General features: G+C 47.7%; 1 protein-coding gene across 3 annotated transcripts in view; it reads left to right on the top strand.

Annotated features, from left to right (window-relative positions):
- The window catches only part of PRC1 (protein regulator of cytokinesis 1), a 173,790-nt gene that overhangs the window by 102,756 nt on the left and 55,393 nt on the right, over positions 1-15,641 (top strand). For 2 of the 3 annotated variants that reach the window (XM_030189664.1, XM_030189663.1), the window contains one exon: positions 4,267-4,449. In XM_030189664.1, coding sequence (XP_030045524.1) covers positions 4,267-4,449 — 183 coding nt within the window. The remainder of the gene's footprint in view (positions 1-4,266; positions 4,450-15,641) is intronic. The other variant, XM_030189665.1, reaches the window with a different exon arrangement.

The following is a 15,641-nucleotide window of genomic DNA, read 5'->3' as shown; positions in this document are numbered from 1 at the left end:
ATCCTGGTAGACCTCCACAGTATACGAATCCCATTTAAAGTCATTAGCTTGACATGCAGCTTTCAACACTCGTTCTTTCAGTTTAAAATCCTGAAAACAGGCAGTAATGTCCTTAGGCAGATTGTTTCTTGTTGGTCCCAGTGTTCGATGGGATCTCTCCAGGATTACGTTTTCTGGTGCAATGGGTGACTCCGTTGCAGAGAGTAGTAAGCTGACCACTCGCTGGACCACTGACTATCATGGTATGTGGGTGTCTCCAGCAGGCCATGAAACCGTAAGTTGCAGCGTCTACTCCTATTTTCTAGGTCTTCTAGCTTATTGGGTACTTATTGCTTGCCGATGCGGAGGTCCGTGATCTGCCTGTCTATGGACCCCATCGCCTCTGAGTGGTCATCAAGTCGACCCTCTGCTTCCTCCACCCTACTACTACTTATCATTTCTATAGCGCTACAAGGCATAGGCAGCGCTGTACACCATACACAAAAGATAGTCCCTGCTCAAAGAGCTTACAATCTAGATAAGACAGGTAAACAGAACAATTAAGGGTAGGTAAAAGAGGTAAGGATAAAGACAGGTAAACAGAACAATTAAGGCTAGGGAATAAAGAGGTGAGGATAAAGGACAGGGCAAGTGAGTTAGGAGTCAAATGCAGTGGTAAAGGGGTGGGTTTTGAGTTTGGACAGAACAATTAAGGGTAGGGAATAAAGAGGTGACGATAAAGGACAGGGCAAGTGAGTTAGGAGTCAAATGCAGTGGTAAAAGAGGTGGGTTTTGAGTTTGGACTTGAAAACGGCCAAAGACGGGACTAGACGTACAGACTCGGGAAGTCTGTTCCAGGCGTGAGGTGCAGCAAGATGAAAGGAACGGAGTCTTGAATTAGCAGTAGAGGAGAAAGGGACAGATAAGAGAGATTTATCTACAGAACGGAGTACTTGAGAGGGGACGTAGGGGGAGACGAGTGGAGTGGTACTGGGGCGCGGCAGAGTGAATGCTCTTATAGGTCAATAAGAGAAGTTTGAATTGAATATGGAAACGGATAGGGAGCCAGTGAAGTGACTTAAGGAGAGGGCTAATGTGGGCATAGCGACTTTGGCGGAAAATGAGTCGCGCAGCAGAGTTTTGGATTGATTGAAGAGGAGAGAGATGGCTAAGAGGGAGGCCGGTGAGAAGTAGGTTACAATAATCAAGACGAGAGGTGATAAGAGTGTGGATAAGGGTTCTGGTAGAGTGCTCAGAGATGAAGGGACGGATTTTGTGGATGTTATCGAGAAAGAAATGACAGGTTTTGGCAATCTGCTGAATGTGAGCAGAGAAGGAGAGAGTGGAGTCAATGATGACCCCAAGGTTATGAGCTGATGAGACAGGGAGAATGAGAGTGCCATCCACCGAAATAGAGAAAGGGGGGAGAGGCGAGGTAGGTTTAGGGGGAAAGATGAGAAGCTCGGTTTTGGCCATGTTAAGTTTCAGATGTTGTTGAGACATGGCAGCAATATCAGATAGGCAGGCTGAGACATTGGTCTGGATGCTTCTTTGAGATTTCAGGGGTAGAGAGGTAGATTTGGGAGTCATCAGCATAGAGATGGTATTGAAAGCCATGGGATGATATTAGAGAGCCAAGGGAAGAAGTATAGATGGAGAACTGGAGAGGACCAAGAACAGAACCCTGAGGTTCACCGATTGGTAGAGGGATAGAACTTGAAGAGGATCCACTAGAGTGTACACTAAAGGTGTGAAGCAAGAGGTAGGAGGAAAACCAGGAGAGAAAAGAGCCCTGGAATCCAAATGAAGACAGCATATCAAGGAGTAGGCTGTGATCAACAGTGTCAAAAGCGGCGGATAGATCGAGAAGGATGAGGATAGAATAGAGACTTTTGGATTTGGCCAGGAACAGGTCGTTGGAAACTTTTGTAAGTGCAGTTTCAGTTGAATGAAGAGCGCGAAAGCCAGATTGGAGTGGGTCAAGAACAGCATGAAATGAGAGAAAGTCAGCGGCGGTGAACGGCGTGTTCAAGTAACTTGGAAAGGAAGGGGAGGAGGGAGATGGGTCGATAGTTGGAAGGACAGGTTGGGTCAAGTGAAGGCTTCTTCAGGAGCAGTGTGATCACAGCATGTTTGAAGGCATCGGGAACGGTCGCAGTGGAAAGAGAGAGATTGAGGATATGACAGATAAAAGGGGTGAGAGTAGGAGAGATGGTGTTAAGAAGGTGGGTAGGAATGGGATCAGAGGAGCAGGTAGTTTGTTTTGAGGAGGAGTGAAGATGTGATGTTTCTTCATCAGTGATCTCAGGAAAGGAGGAAAAGGACAGAGGGGTTGAAGAAATAGGGGAACGGACAAGGGGGTGGACCCTGCGTCCTAGTTCCATTATCTCGCCCTGCAGGTCAGCCCCCAAGGCGGCCAGATCGGAGCGAACCGCCTTTAGGTCCGATCGGATTTCTTGCAGCCAGGAGCGCATCTCCAGGAAAACTCCTTCCCCAGAATCTACCCGATCTTGTGTCGGGAACAAATCTCCAGAGGATTGCTCTCCGATCAGCTCCTGCGTATCTAGGGCTGCCTCCTCCTGAGCCGCCATGCGTTTCTGGGCCATGCCACTTGCAAATGCAAACTGGGAGAGATTTACCAGCTCCACGCATGTCTGCATCGCAACTCACAAACTCTCACACTTAGTGTGTCTCCGATGCGCCAGTTTAGCCAGGACTAATCACTGTGAGTCGGGGGAATTCGCTGAAAATGCTGCGGGTTTTCAGGAGCACGGCGCTTAAGCAGCCATATTTCCCGTTGACGTCACTTCCACCACCCTTGAAAACTATTTCCAGTACAGGTAGACCTCTTACATCTTCTTCCGTAAGAACCGAAGCAAAGAATTCATTCAGCTTCTCCGTGATAGCCCTGTCCTTCCTGAGTGGCCCCTTTTGCTCCTTTGTAATCTATGGCAATAATATGTACAAATCAAAAGTGAACAGTATACATAACAGCAATAAGGACAGGAAAACAAAATAGCTGTACAAATGTACCTCTAACCTCTGCTGTCGAACTGAGGTAAGCGAGGAAAGGGCTGCTGCATGAAAGCTGACTCTCGTGCTCAAAGACCTGGTCTTTCTGAGCTTAGAGAGCAGGACTGTTGTCCTGTTAAATGTCACCTCACTAATATCTGATAGGTAATCAACTTCACATTTTCATTAATGAAGGCTGGGACTACTAATTACTTCTCCTAAGGCTTTATCCAGTAGAGTATCATTCCTCTTCAGACTTTGTCCAGTGGGAGTGCTTGATTGGCCTTAGAAGTTTTAGAAATATCTAAGGAGCTGTAGCCTGGGCCATATACCCAGGTTGTCTCCATTACTTCTAAAGGAAAGTAAATAAAGCAGGGAAGCAATGGATTGGATTTATTACTTATAACCTGCCTCTAATGCAATCTTGTCCAATCTTCAGCCCATGGGTCTAAATCTGGCCTGTCAACTTAATTTTTCTGGTCCACAGAAGCTTAGTAGAAACGCGGATTCCGCTGAGATCCTTGCACAAGACCTCTAACTACGAACTTGAGCCGTGCAGTGCCGGATTCGGGGTTGGTCCAGTGATTTCAAGTCTCGTGACACTTGATACCATGGGGCAACCCAAACTTCCAGCGCTGCGTGGCTCAAGCTCGTAGTTAGAGGAGTTGCAGGGATCTTGCTGGAGGCCTTTGCAGCTGAAGCCAGGTGAGGCACAATGAGTCCAACTAAAACAAGAGGACTCCATTTTTTTTACCAACTCCTTTTCCTCTACTACTTTTCGCTCAACTGATTAAAAAAAAAAAGATCCAGAGAGAGGTGAAGGCAGGGGGAAGGGGGTGTTTTGCATATGAGAGAGAGTATGGGTGAAGGGGCGGGAGTGTTGCATATGTGATTTGTAGAAAGAGAGCATGAGTGCTTTTTTTCCAACTTTTCCTTCCTCTACTACTTTTCATACAGCTGATATAAAAGAAATCCAGAGGGGGGGGGAAGGGGTGTTTTGCATACAAGAGAGAGAATGGGTCAAGGGGAATGGGTGGGGGTGTTGCAGGGGGGAGAGAGAATGGGGGTGGGGGTGTTGCATGGGGGACATAGAGAGTGTGAGTTCTTGCATGCTGGCCCTCCGAATGTTGCAAAATATAAAATATGGCCCTCAATAGAAGGAAGTTGGACAACATTGCTCTAATGGGTTCCTCAGAAGAAATATTAGCAGCTTTGCAGTGGAAGATATGGAGCAGTGATACATTTTCCTAAATGTCTTCCTCTTTTTCTCTTTAGCCTGGACAGATTGTTCGAACTCCTCATGTGATAAAGACGCCCAAGAAGGGACCACTGGAGAGAAACAAAGAAAACATGTCGCAGTTAAATGGAACCGCTTTGAGCGGTGGGTTTCTCCAAACAACCCCTGCCCAATGTAACCTGGCCATTAATTCTGTTGCCAGCACCTATTCTGAGTTTGCGGTAATTCACTTTTCCTAAAAAAAACATCTACCAATCTCTGGGCAGCACACAGTCAGTGAGTGCATGGAGGATAAAAGTGTTTAGCTGTGAAAGTTTTAATATTGCTATCACACCCTTTTCAATCATGGTTCACAATACAAAGGAAATACTCATAATATCTAATCTCTGAGCAGAGTGACTAAGATGGCTATCTGTTAAACTAAAAATTGCACTGTATTGCTTCACTATTGTTCTGTTTTCCATACGTTACTTTCTCCGAGGACAAATAGGCTGCTTGTTCTCACATGTGGGTCGACGTCCGCGTCGGCCCAGGAATTGGCATTTTGCAAACATAATATTAAAAAACGTTTTGGCAGAGTCTTCTGGTGCGCGTGCAGCACGCACCGCACATGTGCAAACTGATTTCCCGCCCGTCGCGTGATCGCGTTCCCTCAGTTGTTTTTTTCTCCGCGTTGAGTTGTGTGTGTGTGTTTTCGCTGCTCCTCAGGCCCAGGAGAGAGTCGGTTTTTTCGATTTGTTTTTTTTTTCCTTTTTTCTTTTATCGTTTTAAGAACTTTTGTTAGTTTTTTTTTCTCCCTTTTAAAGTTTCCTTTCTTTTTCGATGCGGCCGGCTTTAAGCTGCGCAGCTGGGTTTTTTCCCCTTATTTTTGTGCCTTTTTCTTTTAACATGCAAAATCGTGTCTTTTGATTTTGCCAAAGCCATTTTTCCTTCCATGTCATCGAACACTGCCAGTGGCTTCAAACTTTGTACTCTGTGCAACTGGACCATCTCAGGTACCGATACGCCTTGTGTATCCAGTGCCTTGGGCCCGACCATAGCCCAGCCGCTTGTAGTCTGTGTCTTCGTATGAAGAAACGGACCCAAGCTTCTCGAAGCCCAACGAGAAAAGCTTTTGGGGGTTCGGTCCGGTCCTTCGACATCGGTACCGAGGTTGGCAGTATCGACATCAACGAGAGCAGAGATAATAGCTGCTGAAAGACCAATTCACGCTGGGAGCAGTGAGGCATTGAGTGGGTCTCCACCTGCCTCGAGGCCTCCTGTTATGCAGGCCCCCCTGCACCGACCTTAGTGACGATTCCACGTCCTGCTCATCAGAACCGAGGAGTCTCGATGATGCACGTCAAGCAAAGGCGAAGAAGCACGTCGTCATTCTCCTTCGACACATGGTGCTGGGAGCTCTGGGGCGTCGAGGGAATCAGCACCCGAGAAGCATCTGCACCAAGAGAATCACTCCCCCTCTATTCAGGAGGTACCAATGCGTCGGTCTTTTGGCAGCCCGGTACCTGCTCCCGAGCCTCGACAGATTCTGCCACTGGCTCCTTTACCGACCCCGCAGCCTTGTCCGACAGCGGTTCTCGAAGAGCGCATCAGAGCTTCTGGAGGGATTGCTGCTCCAGTCTGCTTCAGTGTCGGGGGTGCTTGCACCTTCCACACCGTCTGCTGCAGCGGCATCTGGTCCTTCGCCTGTGGTGAGGTCCCCAACCTCAGTGCTGCCCATGGCATCGGTGTCAGCTGCCACCCAGGTCGATTCCCCTTCGACGTCGGTGGAGGAAGCTTCACCGCAGTCCAGGCAGGCGTCAACTTCTCAGCACCGCCAACTTCTCGGTGTTGAGGCAGGCTCCGTTTCGGACTGCTCCGAGGGATGTCTTCTCTGATACTGACGATGAGCATTTGTGGGAGTCAGAGGAAGATCCCAGGTACGTTTCTTCTGACAAGTCCTATGTGATTCCATCTGAACCTTCCCCTCCACCAGAAAGGAGACTTTCTCCACTGGAGAGTCTATCCTTTACCTCCTTTGTCCGGGAAATGGCTGCAGCTATTTCCCTTCCCTATGGAGGTTGAGGATAAGCCCAGGGCTGAGATGCTCAAGGTCCTGGATTACCCTTCTCCATCTAGAGAGGCTGCAACGGCTCCTTTGCATAATGTACTGAAGGAAGTCCTTATGCAAAACTGGTCGTTCCCTCTGTCTAATCCCGTGATCCCAAAAAAGTCTGAATCCCAATATTGGATCCACGGGGAACCTGGATTGATGAGGTCAAGATATGCACAAAAAGTAGCATATATGAGTTTGTCTTGTTGGGCAGACTGGATGGACCATGCAGGTCTTTTCCTGCCATCATCTACTATGTTACTATGTTCAGCTACCTCACAATTCCATGGTGGTGGACTCTGCTCTCACGAGCGTCCACTTGTAGAACTCGGTGAGGCAACTGTCCAGCTTGGTTGATGCACTCCCTCCGGAGCAGGCCGAGCCTTTTCGCCAGGTGGTCAGCAGCAGAAGGTGTGTAGCAAATTCCTGGCCAGGGGTAAGTTCAAAACTTTTGATGTAGCATCCAGGCTTTCATGGCTGCGTGTCTCTGACCTGGATCATTCAGTCCAGCAGCGGATGGCAGATGTTCCTTGCTGGGGGGGGGGGGGGGGGGGGGGGGGGGGATAACCTTTTTGATGACAAAGTAGAGGATCTAGTTGACCAGATCAAGAAGCATATTGATGCTATGGATTCTCTCTCCAGCCGGGCGTCTTCTGCTACTACCTCCTCATCTAGGAGGTGTTTTGGAGGGGTGCTCCTATGCTAGGCGTAGGTACGCTCCTGCCCAGGCTCAGTCCCAGCACGCTCGTTCTCGTCAACAGCGTGCGCCTAAGATCACTGCGGCTCCCCAGCAAAAGCAAGGGATGGGCTTTTGACTGGCTCCAGTTCAGCATAGCCTCAGTAAACGTGTCTGTACTGGACGACTTGCCGGTTAGGAGGAGGTTAATGTTTTTTCACCAAAGGTGGCCTCTTATAACCCCCGACTGGTGGGTTCTTCAAATTGTCCGGTTAGGATACAGCCTCAATCTGGAATCCAAGTCTCCAAATTGCCCACCGGGAGTTCAGTCCTACAGCTCCCAGCACAAGCAGGTACTTGCAGAGGAACTCTCCGCCCTTGTACAAGCCCAAGCAGTCAAACCTGTTCCACCAGGGGAAGAAGGGCTGGGATTCTATTCCATGTACTTCCTTGTGCAAAAGAAAACAGGGGGGATGCGTCCCATCCTAGACCTAAGGGCCCTGAACAAATTTCTTATCCAAGAAAAGTTCAGGATGGTTTCCCTAGGCACCCTTCTTCCCATGATTCAGGAAAACGATTGGCTATGCTTTCTGGACTTAAAAAGGATGCTTACACACACATCTCGATACTTCCAGCTCACAGGAAGTATCTTTGATTTTGGCTGGGAACACAGCACTTTCAGTACCGTGTACTGCCTTTTGGCTTGACATCTGTGCCCAGAGTGTTTACAAAATGCTTAGCTGTAGTCGCAGTGTCGCTACGCAGACTGGAACTGCATGTGTTTCCTTATCTCTACGATTGGCTGGTGAAGAGCACCTCGAAGGAAGGTGTTCTGGAGTCCATGCGAATGACTGTTCAGGTGCTGGAGCTACTGGGGTTCGTCATAAATTATCCCATCTCACCCCAGTCCAAAAATTGGAGTTCATTGGAGCTCAGCTGAACACTCAGACAGCTCGAGCTTATCTCCCCGAGGCAATGGCAGACAACCTTCTGTCCCTGGTGTCCATGGTTCGAGCGTCTCAGCAGGTCACGGCTTGGCAGATGTTGAAACTTCCGGGGCACATGACCTCCACAGTTCATGTAATGCCCATGGCACGTCTACATATGAGATCAACTCAATGGACCCTAGCTTCCCAGTGGTTTTAAGCTGCGGGGGATCTAGAGGATGAGATCAACTCAATGGATCCTAGCTTCCCAGTGGTTTTAAGCTGCGGGGGATCTAGAGGATGTAATCCAACTGTCCACAGACTTTCGGAATTCTCTTCAGTGGTGGACAATTCGATCCAATTTGACCATGTGGCGACCATTCCAAGTTCCTCAGCCATGAAAAGTGTTGACAACGGATGCATCTCTCCTGGGGTGGGGAGCTCGTGTAGATGGGCTCCACACTCAGGGAGCCTGGTCCTTTCAGGAAAAAGGTCTGCAGATCAACCTCCTGGAATTAAGAGCAATCTGGAACGCTCTAAAGGCTTTCAGAGATCGGCTGTCCAACCGAGTAATCTTAATTCACCAACAAGCAGGGGGGCACCGGATCTCGCCCTCTGTGTCAGGAAGCCGTCCAGATGTGGCTTTGGGCATGCTGTCACAGCATGTTTCTCCAAGCCACTTATCTGGCAGGCGTAAGCAACAGTCTGGCCGACAGACTGAGCAGGATAATGCAACCTCACGAGTGGTCACTTAAAATGGGCGTAATCCGCAAGATCTTCCGAGCGTGGGGCACCCCCTCGGTGGATCTTTTTGCCACTCAGATCAATCACAAGGTCCCTCAGTTCTGGTGCTACTCTTTCAAATGGAGGAGGTTTGCCGTCTGGTGTGACAGCAAGGCCCTAGATCCTTTTTCTTGTCCTACACAGACCCTGCTTGAATACATTCTATACTTATCAGAGTCTGGTCTCAAGACCAACTCCGTAAGAGTTTACCTTTGTGCAATTAGTGCTTATCACCGTGTAGAGAGTCAGCCTATCTCTGGACAGCCTTTAGTAGTTTGCTTCATGAGAGGTTTGGTTTTGTCAAATCCCTCTGTCAAACCTCCACCAGTGTCATGGGATCTCATTGTCGTTTTCACCCAACTGGTGAAAGCTCTTTTTGAGCCACTGAATTCCTGCCATCTGAAGTACTTGACCTGGAAGGTCGTTTTCTTGGTGGCTGTTACTTCAGCTCGTAGACTCGGTGAGCTTCAGGTCTTGGTAGTGCATGCATCTTATATCAAGTTCCATCACAACAGAGTAGTCCTCCACACGCACCCTAAATTCCCGCCAAAGGTGGTGTTGGAGTTCCATCTGAACCAGTCAATTGTCTTGCCAACATTCTTTCCCTGTCCTCATACCCGCCCTGGCGAAAGCAGTTTGCACACCTTGGACTGCAAGAGAGCATTGGCCTTTTACGTGGAGTAGACAAAGCCCTTTAGACAGTCCCGCCCAGTTTGTTTCTTTTGATCCCAACAGGAGGGGAGTCGCCATCGGAAAACGCACGATCTCCAATTGGCTAGCAGATTGCATATTCTTCACTTATGCCCAAGCTGGGCTGACTCTGGAGGACCATGTCATGGCTCACAATGTTAGAGCCATGGCTGCGTCACTGGCTCACTTAGCCTCCATTGAGGAGATTTGCAAGACTGCAACGTGGTCATCAGTCCACACATTCACATCTCACTACTGTCTTCAGCAGGATACCCAACGCGGCAGTCGGTGCTGCAGAATCTGTTCGGGGTTTAGAATCCAACTCCACCCCCCTAGGCCCATTTTGTTCTGTTCCAGGCTGCACTCTGTTAGTTGATTTTTGTTTCAGGTCAATCTTTATGTTCTCACCGTTGCGAGGCCCAATTGACCAATGTTCATTGTTTTGAGTGAGCCTGGTTGCTAGGGATACCCCACATGTGAGAGCAAATTGCCTGCTTGTCCTCTGAGAACGAAGATACATACCTGTAGCAGGTGTTCTACGAGGACAGCAGGCTGATTGTTCTCACAAACCCGCTCACCTCCCCTTTGGAGTTGTTCTTTATTTGCTTTTTGATTAAACTCTGCGGGAACGCTCACACAATGGGCGGAAAACCGATCCGCACACTGCACGCACAACAGAAGAGTCTGGCAAGATTTTTTTTAATATTTTGCTTGGAAAATGCTGGTTCCCGGGCCGACACGGACGTCGACCCACATGTGAGAACAATCAGCCTGCTGTCCTCTGAGCATACCTGCTACAGGTATGTATCTTCTTTTTTCTCCTTATCCCACTAAACCAGTCCAGTGAGTCGTGACCCTTCCCAACCAGCAAATGGAGGTAGAGGTACTGAAGTTTCCAGTGACATCATCCAATATAAGGAGCTGGTGCAGATCACAAGACTTTGCTATTTATCTCCAGAAAATGGTAAGATTGGAAACAGGGTTTTGAGCCCGGAGACCTTGCATGAGTCTCTGACCTGTGGACTGATTGCTCCTGGGCCTGGAAACAGAGTTTTGAGCCAGTAGATGTTGCAGAGGTCTCCTTGCCTCGAGCTTCAACCCATGGCCTCATGCTAGCTGGACAGGCTGGCACTGGTCCATATAGAGCCCCTGCCAGTGGGGAGTTTACATGGCCTTCATTTCACCCACTAAACCATATAGAAAAATTTGGAATTGGAAATCTTTAAAAAAAAAAAACAACCCTTTTGCTTTGTCTAACTTTATTCTGTTGATGTGTCAAAAGGAATAAAGTTGTGGAAAACAAAACAAGCGTGCTTAGGAGAAGAGCAGCCAAAGGGTCGAGCGGTATGGGAAAGGGTGGTAGAATGGGAGAGTGCTGTAGACTGAAATGCCATAAGCCTGTCAGTGCAGGCCTGGTGTTGCTAGCAGCATAGTAGTGCTGTTGGCTACTTCTGTCCTACTTGCATTGGAGCCATGGCAGGGATTTCTCTGCCAGCTCCTGAAGTTAGCAGTGAGCAAAGACAGACTCCACATGGCAACCTCATAACTCCAGCATCTGGCCTGTCTTTGGTGGGAATGGTGGCCATTTTGGCATTGGTTCCTTCCCCCCCCTCCCCCAAGCATAGGTGAACCTAATGAAGCCCCCTCACACTCTTCTGAGGCCAACAGTGCAACAGGTTCTTCCTGAAATCCCTCCAGGGACTGTGGTCCAAGATAGTTTAGACCAGTGATGGTGAACCTATGGCACGCGTGCCGTCACCTCAGCCAGTTCCAGCCCACCTCCGAATAAAAGTCATACCTGCTCGGAGTTGCAGCGGCAGTTAAAAGCGCTGGCTTGGCGCGCCTTCAGCCTTCCCTTCTGTCTCTCAAGCTCTGGTCCTGCCCTCATTTCCTGTTTCCGCAAGGGCGGGACCAGAACTTGAGAGACAGAAGGGAAGGCTGAAAGCGCATCGAGCCAGCACGCTTTTCACGGCCGACGCCGCCTTAACCCCGACCAGGTATGACTTTTAAATTTCGGAGGGAGGCCTGGCGCTGGGATTCATAAGCCTTCTTCCCTCCAGGGTTTGATTGCAGTGAATCAAAATGGTAGAAATCAAAGTGAAAATGAGAGGTGAAAACCAAGCCAGTTCTATCAGCTGGTATCTCAATAACTTCAACAATATAATTTTACTCATCTGGAAAAGTCAATACTTCTTGTCAGTGTAACTGAAGGCTTAAGACTGCCTTCATTTCTGACAGGGGCTCCTTGTTTCGTGTTGGCTCTTTCTCCTGATACAGCTACATTGTCTTTCATCAATTTGATTTTCAAAATCCCTACTGGACTAAAGAGATGCTGACACTTAAAAATCTCCTCAATCTCATAGGCTCCATACCCAGCCACAAAATTTAGTAGGGGGAAAAAGGCCAAATCAAAAAAGCCTTCTAGTCAGTCGTAACACTTAAGCCACCAGGTGCCACCGAGTTCAAGTGAAATATCCACTTTTTTTCTGATTGAAGTAACCGCTGCCTTTATCTTTGTTGAGGTAATATAGGTTGGCTAAATTAGAACAAAAGTGGATTTGCTTTTTACATTGGAAGTCTTGTTTTGATCGAGTCTGTGTGCACAAAAAATAGCTATTTGATTTTCTCATCTTCAAATTTTTACCACTTCTCACTACAACTGAAAGTGTTCAACCCACATGCTGATGTTGAAGACTTGCTTTTAAATCCTGTATAAACATAAATATAAGGGAGCCACCCAAAGGTGGAGGAACAATACTTATTAGTCTGCATATCTTCAGACTCCTGACGCAGGCAGAAACACCAAAACATGGCACAGTGTCGAGTCTTAGTGCTGCATTTGCTACAAAATAAACTTCCTGTTTTGGATTCAAGTCTCCTGGTTTCTCGTTGTTGGAAGAGCCATCAAAAACCCTACTCCATTGTTTTCCCAAATATAAATGTAAGCATTTACTGAAGGATAATCAATGTTTTTCAGATTTTATTTTTCTGAAGATTGAGGCCATCTTAGTGCCTTTTTTTTTCCCCTGTTCCCCCTTAAACCTCATTTCATTTGGATAAACTGGGCTCTGTGCAATTACTGATCTAAAATATTCTTGCTGCAGTGAGTCAGTATGGATCAATCATGCAGCTAGTTAGATTGCTGCTCATGGTGAAATTCAACACAAAAAAGTTGCTCTGTACACAAAATTTTAGAATTCTGCAAACTATTAGCCCTAATAGTGCAATATAATCATTGCCACCGAAGATTAATTCATTGAAGTAACATTTTTCTAAATTGCCTCTCAAATATGCAGAATGTTGGAATTTTTGTGCAGATAAATCCTGAGCATCTAAATGGCAGATGTTTAATGTGAGCAAGTCCAAAGTGTTGCATGTGGAAAAGAAGAACCTGAATTATAGCTACGTAATGCAAAGTTCCACGTTAGGAGTCACTGACCAAGAAAGGGATCTCGGCATCGTTGATACATTGAAACCCTGTGCTCGGTGTGTGGTGGCGGCTAAGAAAGCAAATAGAATGTTAGGTAGTATTAGGAAAGGAATGGAAAACAAAAAAGAGGATGTTATAATGCCTTTGTATCACTCCATGGTGCAACTACACCTCATGTATTGTGTTCAATTCTGGTCGCTGAATCTCAAAAAAGATATAGTGGAATTAGAAAAGGTACAGAGAAGAGTGACGAAAATGATAAAAGGGGTTGGGGATGGCTTCCCTTTGAGGAAAGGCCAAAGCAGCTAGGGCTCTTCAGCTTGGAGAAAAGACGGCTGAGGGGAGATTTGATAGCGGTCTATAAAATGAGTGGAGTGGAACGAGTAGACGTGCATCGTTTGTTTACGCTTTCCAAAAATACTAGGACTAGGGAGCATGTGATGAAGCTACAAAGTAGTAAATTTAAAATGAATAGGAGAAAATGTTTCTTCACTCAATGTGTAATTAAGCTCTGGATTTCGTTGCCAGAGAATGTGGTAAAGGCAGCCAGCTTAGCAGAGTTTTAAAAAAAGGTTTGGTCACCTTTCTACAGGAAAAGTTCGGAGACCAGTATTAAAATTGACTTGGGGAAAATCCACTTCTTATTTCTAGGATAAGCAGCATAAAATGTATTGAGCTTTTTGGGATCTTACCAGGTAATTGTGATCTGGATTGGCCACTGTTGGAATCAAGATGCTGGGCTTGATGGACCTTTGATCTGTCTCAGTATGGCAATACTTATGTATGTGTGTTTGCTGTCAGCTCGAATCAGCAGGCTTCAGTAGCAGATTTGGTCGCTCATGTCGGAGAGAGCTCCCTCAGTACAGTCCTATCTTCAGGTCCAGTGCTTGATGGCGGCTCTGTTGGAGGTGGTGCTGTGGGCCAGGGCTTACATGAGGCCACTGGTCTCTGCATCAGCAGGCCTTGGGTGTTCGTCTTCCTTTTCTGGAGGCTCCATTGTGCAGTCTGCAGTGGTGGCTTTGCATAGCTCATCTGTAGAAGGGCGTGCCTCTGGAGTCGCTGGAGTGGATAGTTGTCATCACAGACAATAGTCAGGGCTGGGGAGCCCATGTCTTGGTAAGGTGGCTCAGGACCGCTAGTCAATGGAAGAGTCTCACTGGTCAGTCAATCAGTTGGTGAAACGGGCGATCAGGTTAGCTCTGAAGTCCTTCTGACCATTCCTCGTCGGCAGGGCCATGCGGATCCTCCTAGACAACGCTGTGACCATGCCCTATGTCAGTTGGCAGGGTGGCATGAAGTGTCAGGCTGTGGCAGAGGAGACAGGGTTGCTGGGGTAGTAGGTAGTCTCATCTTCAGGACCTCTCTGCGGCACACATGGACAGTGTGCGATTGGATTTTCTGCAGGCACACTCTAGACCCCAGCGAGTGGTCTCTTCACCCATCAGTTTTCGAGCACATTGTGCAGAAATGGGGCCTGCCTCAAGTGGATCTCAAGGCAACAGCCAACAATGCTTGGGTGCCTTGCTTCTTCAGTCATCTGAGAGATCCTTTTTCCGAAGGGATTGATGCATTGATCCTTCTGTGGCTGCTTTACGTGTTTCTGCCTTGATCCTTAGTGGTTCTGATCATTCAGTGAATAGAGCGGCACTCTGGACCAGTGATTCTGGTCGCTCCAGATTGGCTGCTCCATCCTTGGTATGGCGATTTGGTCTGTCTGATGGTGCAGGAGCCTCTGCTGCTGCAGGGGTCAGCATACTTGTTGCATCAGTGTCCAATTGTGATGCCCGACCCATCTCTGTTCTCGCTTATGGCCTTGCTCTTGAGAGGGTTCGGATGAGGAAGAAGGGCTATTCCTCTGAGGTGACTTCTATGATGCTGCAGTTGCGAAAGAGGACTAAGACGTTGTCTTATGTTAGAGTGTGGTGTATTTTTGAGAACTGGTACCAGGATGGGTCTTATCTTCCTTTGCATGCTTTGATAGTGGAGATTTTGGAATTTCTGCAGGATGGTCTGGACAAAGGTTTGACTTTGTCTTCCTTTAAGGGTCAAATGGCGGCCTTAGCTTGCTTTCAAGGTAAGATTCAAGGGCCGTCCTTGGCATCTTCTCCAGATGTGGTGCGTTTTCGTGGGGGTGAAGCTCTTTCAGCCTCTGCGGCGTCCCTTTGTGCCTCCTTGAGATTTAAACCTCATCTTGGAGGTTTAGGTTGGTTCTCCTTTCAAGCCACTGGAGGCTAGCACCTGTAAGGATCTGACTTTAAAGATGGTGGGTTTTTTTGGCGATATCTTCGGCCAGAAGGATTTCAGAGTTGCAGGCCTTGTCCTGTAGGGAACCCCTCTTGCTTTTTTACAGGGAGAAGGTTTCTTTGAAGCCAGACCCATTTTTTTTGCCTAAGGTGGTTTCGGACTTTCATGTGAATCAAGTTATCTCCTTGCTGGTTCTGGGAGATATGTAAGGGGATAAGGATCAGCGTCGCTTGGTGAAGTTGGATGTGAAGAGTTTTGTGGCATTATCTGAAGAGGACGGAGGTGTTTTGGATCAGTGGTTTTGGCCTATATGGAGGTCTAAAGTAGGGGGCAGCGATTGCTTCAGCATATTTGCTCAAGGGTCACGATGTTCCGTTGGCACTAAAGGCGCATTCCACTCAGGGTGGCAGCCTCCTGGGTGAAATGCAGTTTGATTCTTCCGCAGAACATCTGCAGGGCGACGGTGTGGTTGTTACATTTATTTGTGAAGCATTACAGAATTGACGTGCACACGAAAGGGGCAACTGTTTTGATGACTTCTGGGGGTTTGACCGGTTTGGAGGATTGCTGAG

Source organism: Microcaecilia unicolor, chromosome 1 (assembly GCF_901765095.1).
Source record: "Microcaecilia unicolor chromosome 1, aMicUni1.1, whole genome shotgun sequence".
NCBI classification, from domain to species: Eukaryota; Metazoa; Chordata; class Amphibia; order Gymnophiona; family Siphonopidae; genus Microcaecilia; species Microcaecilia unicolor.
This window is presented reverse-complemented; position numbering and strand designations above follow the sequence as displayed.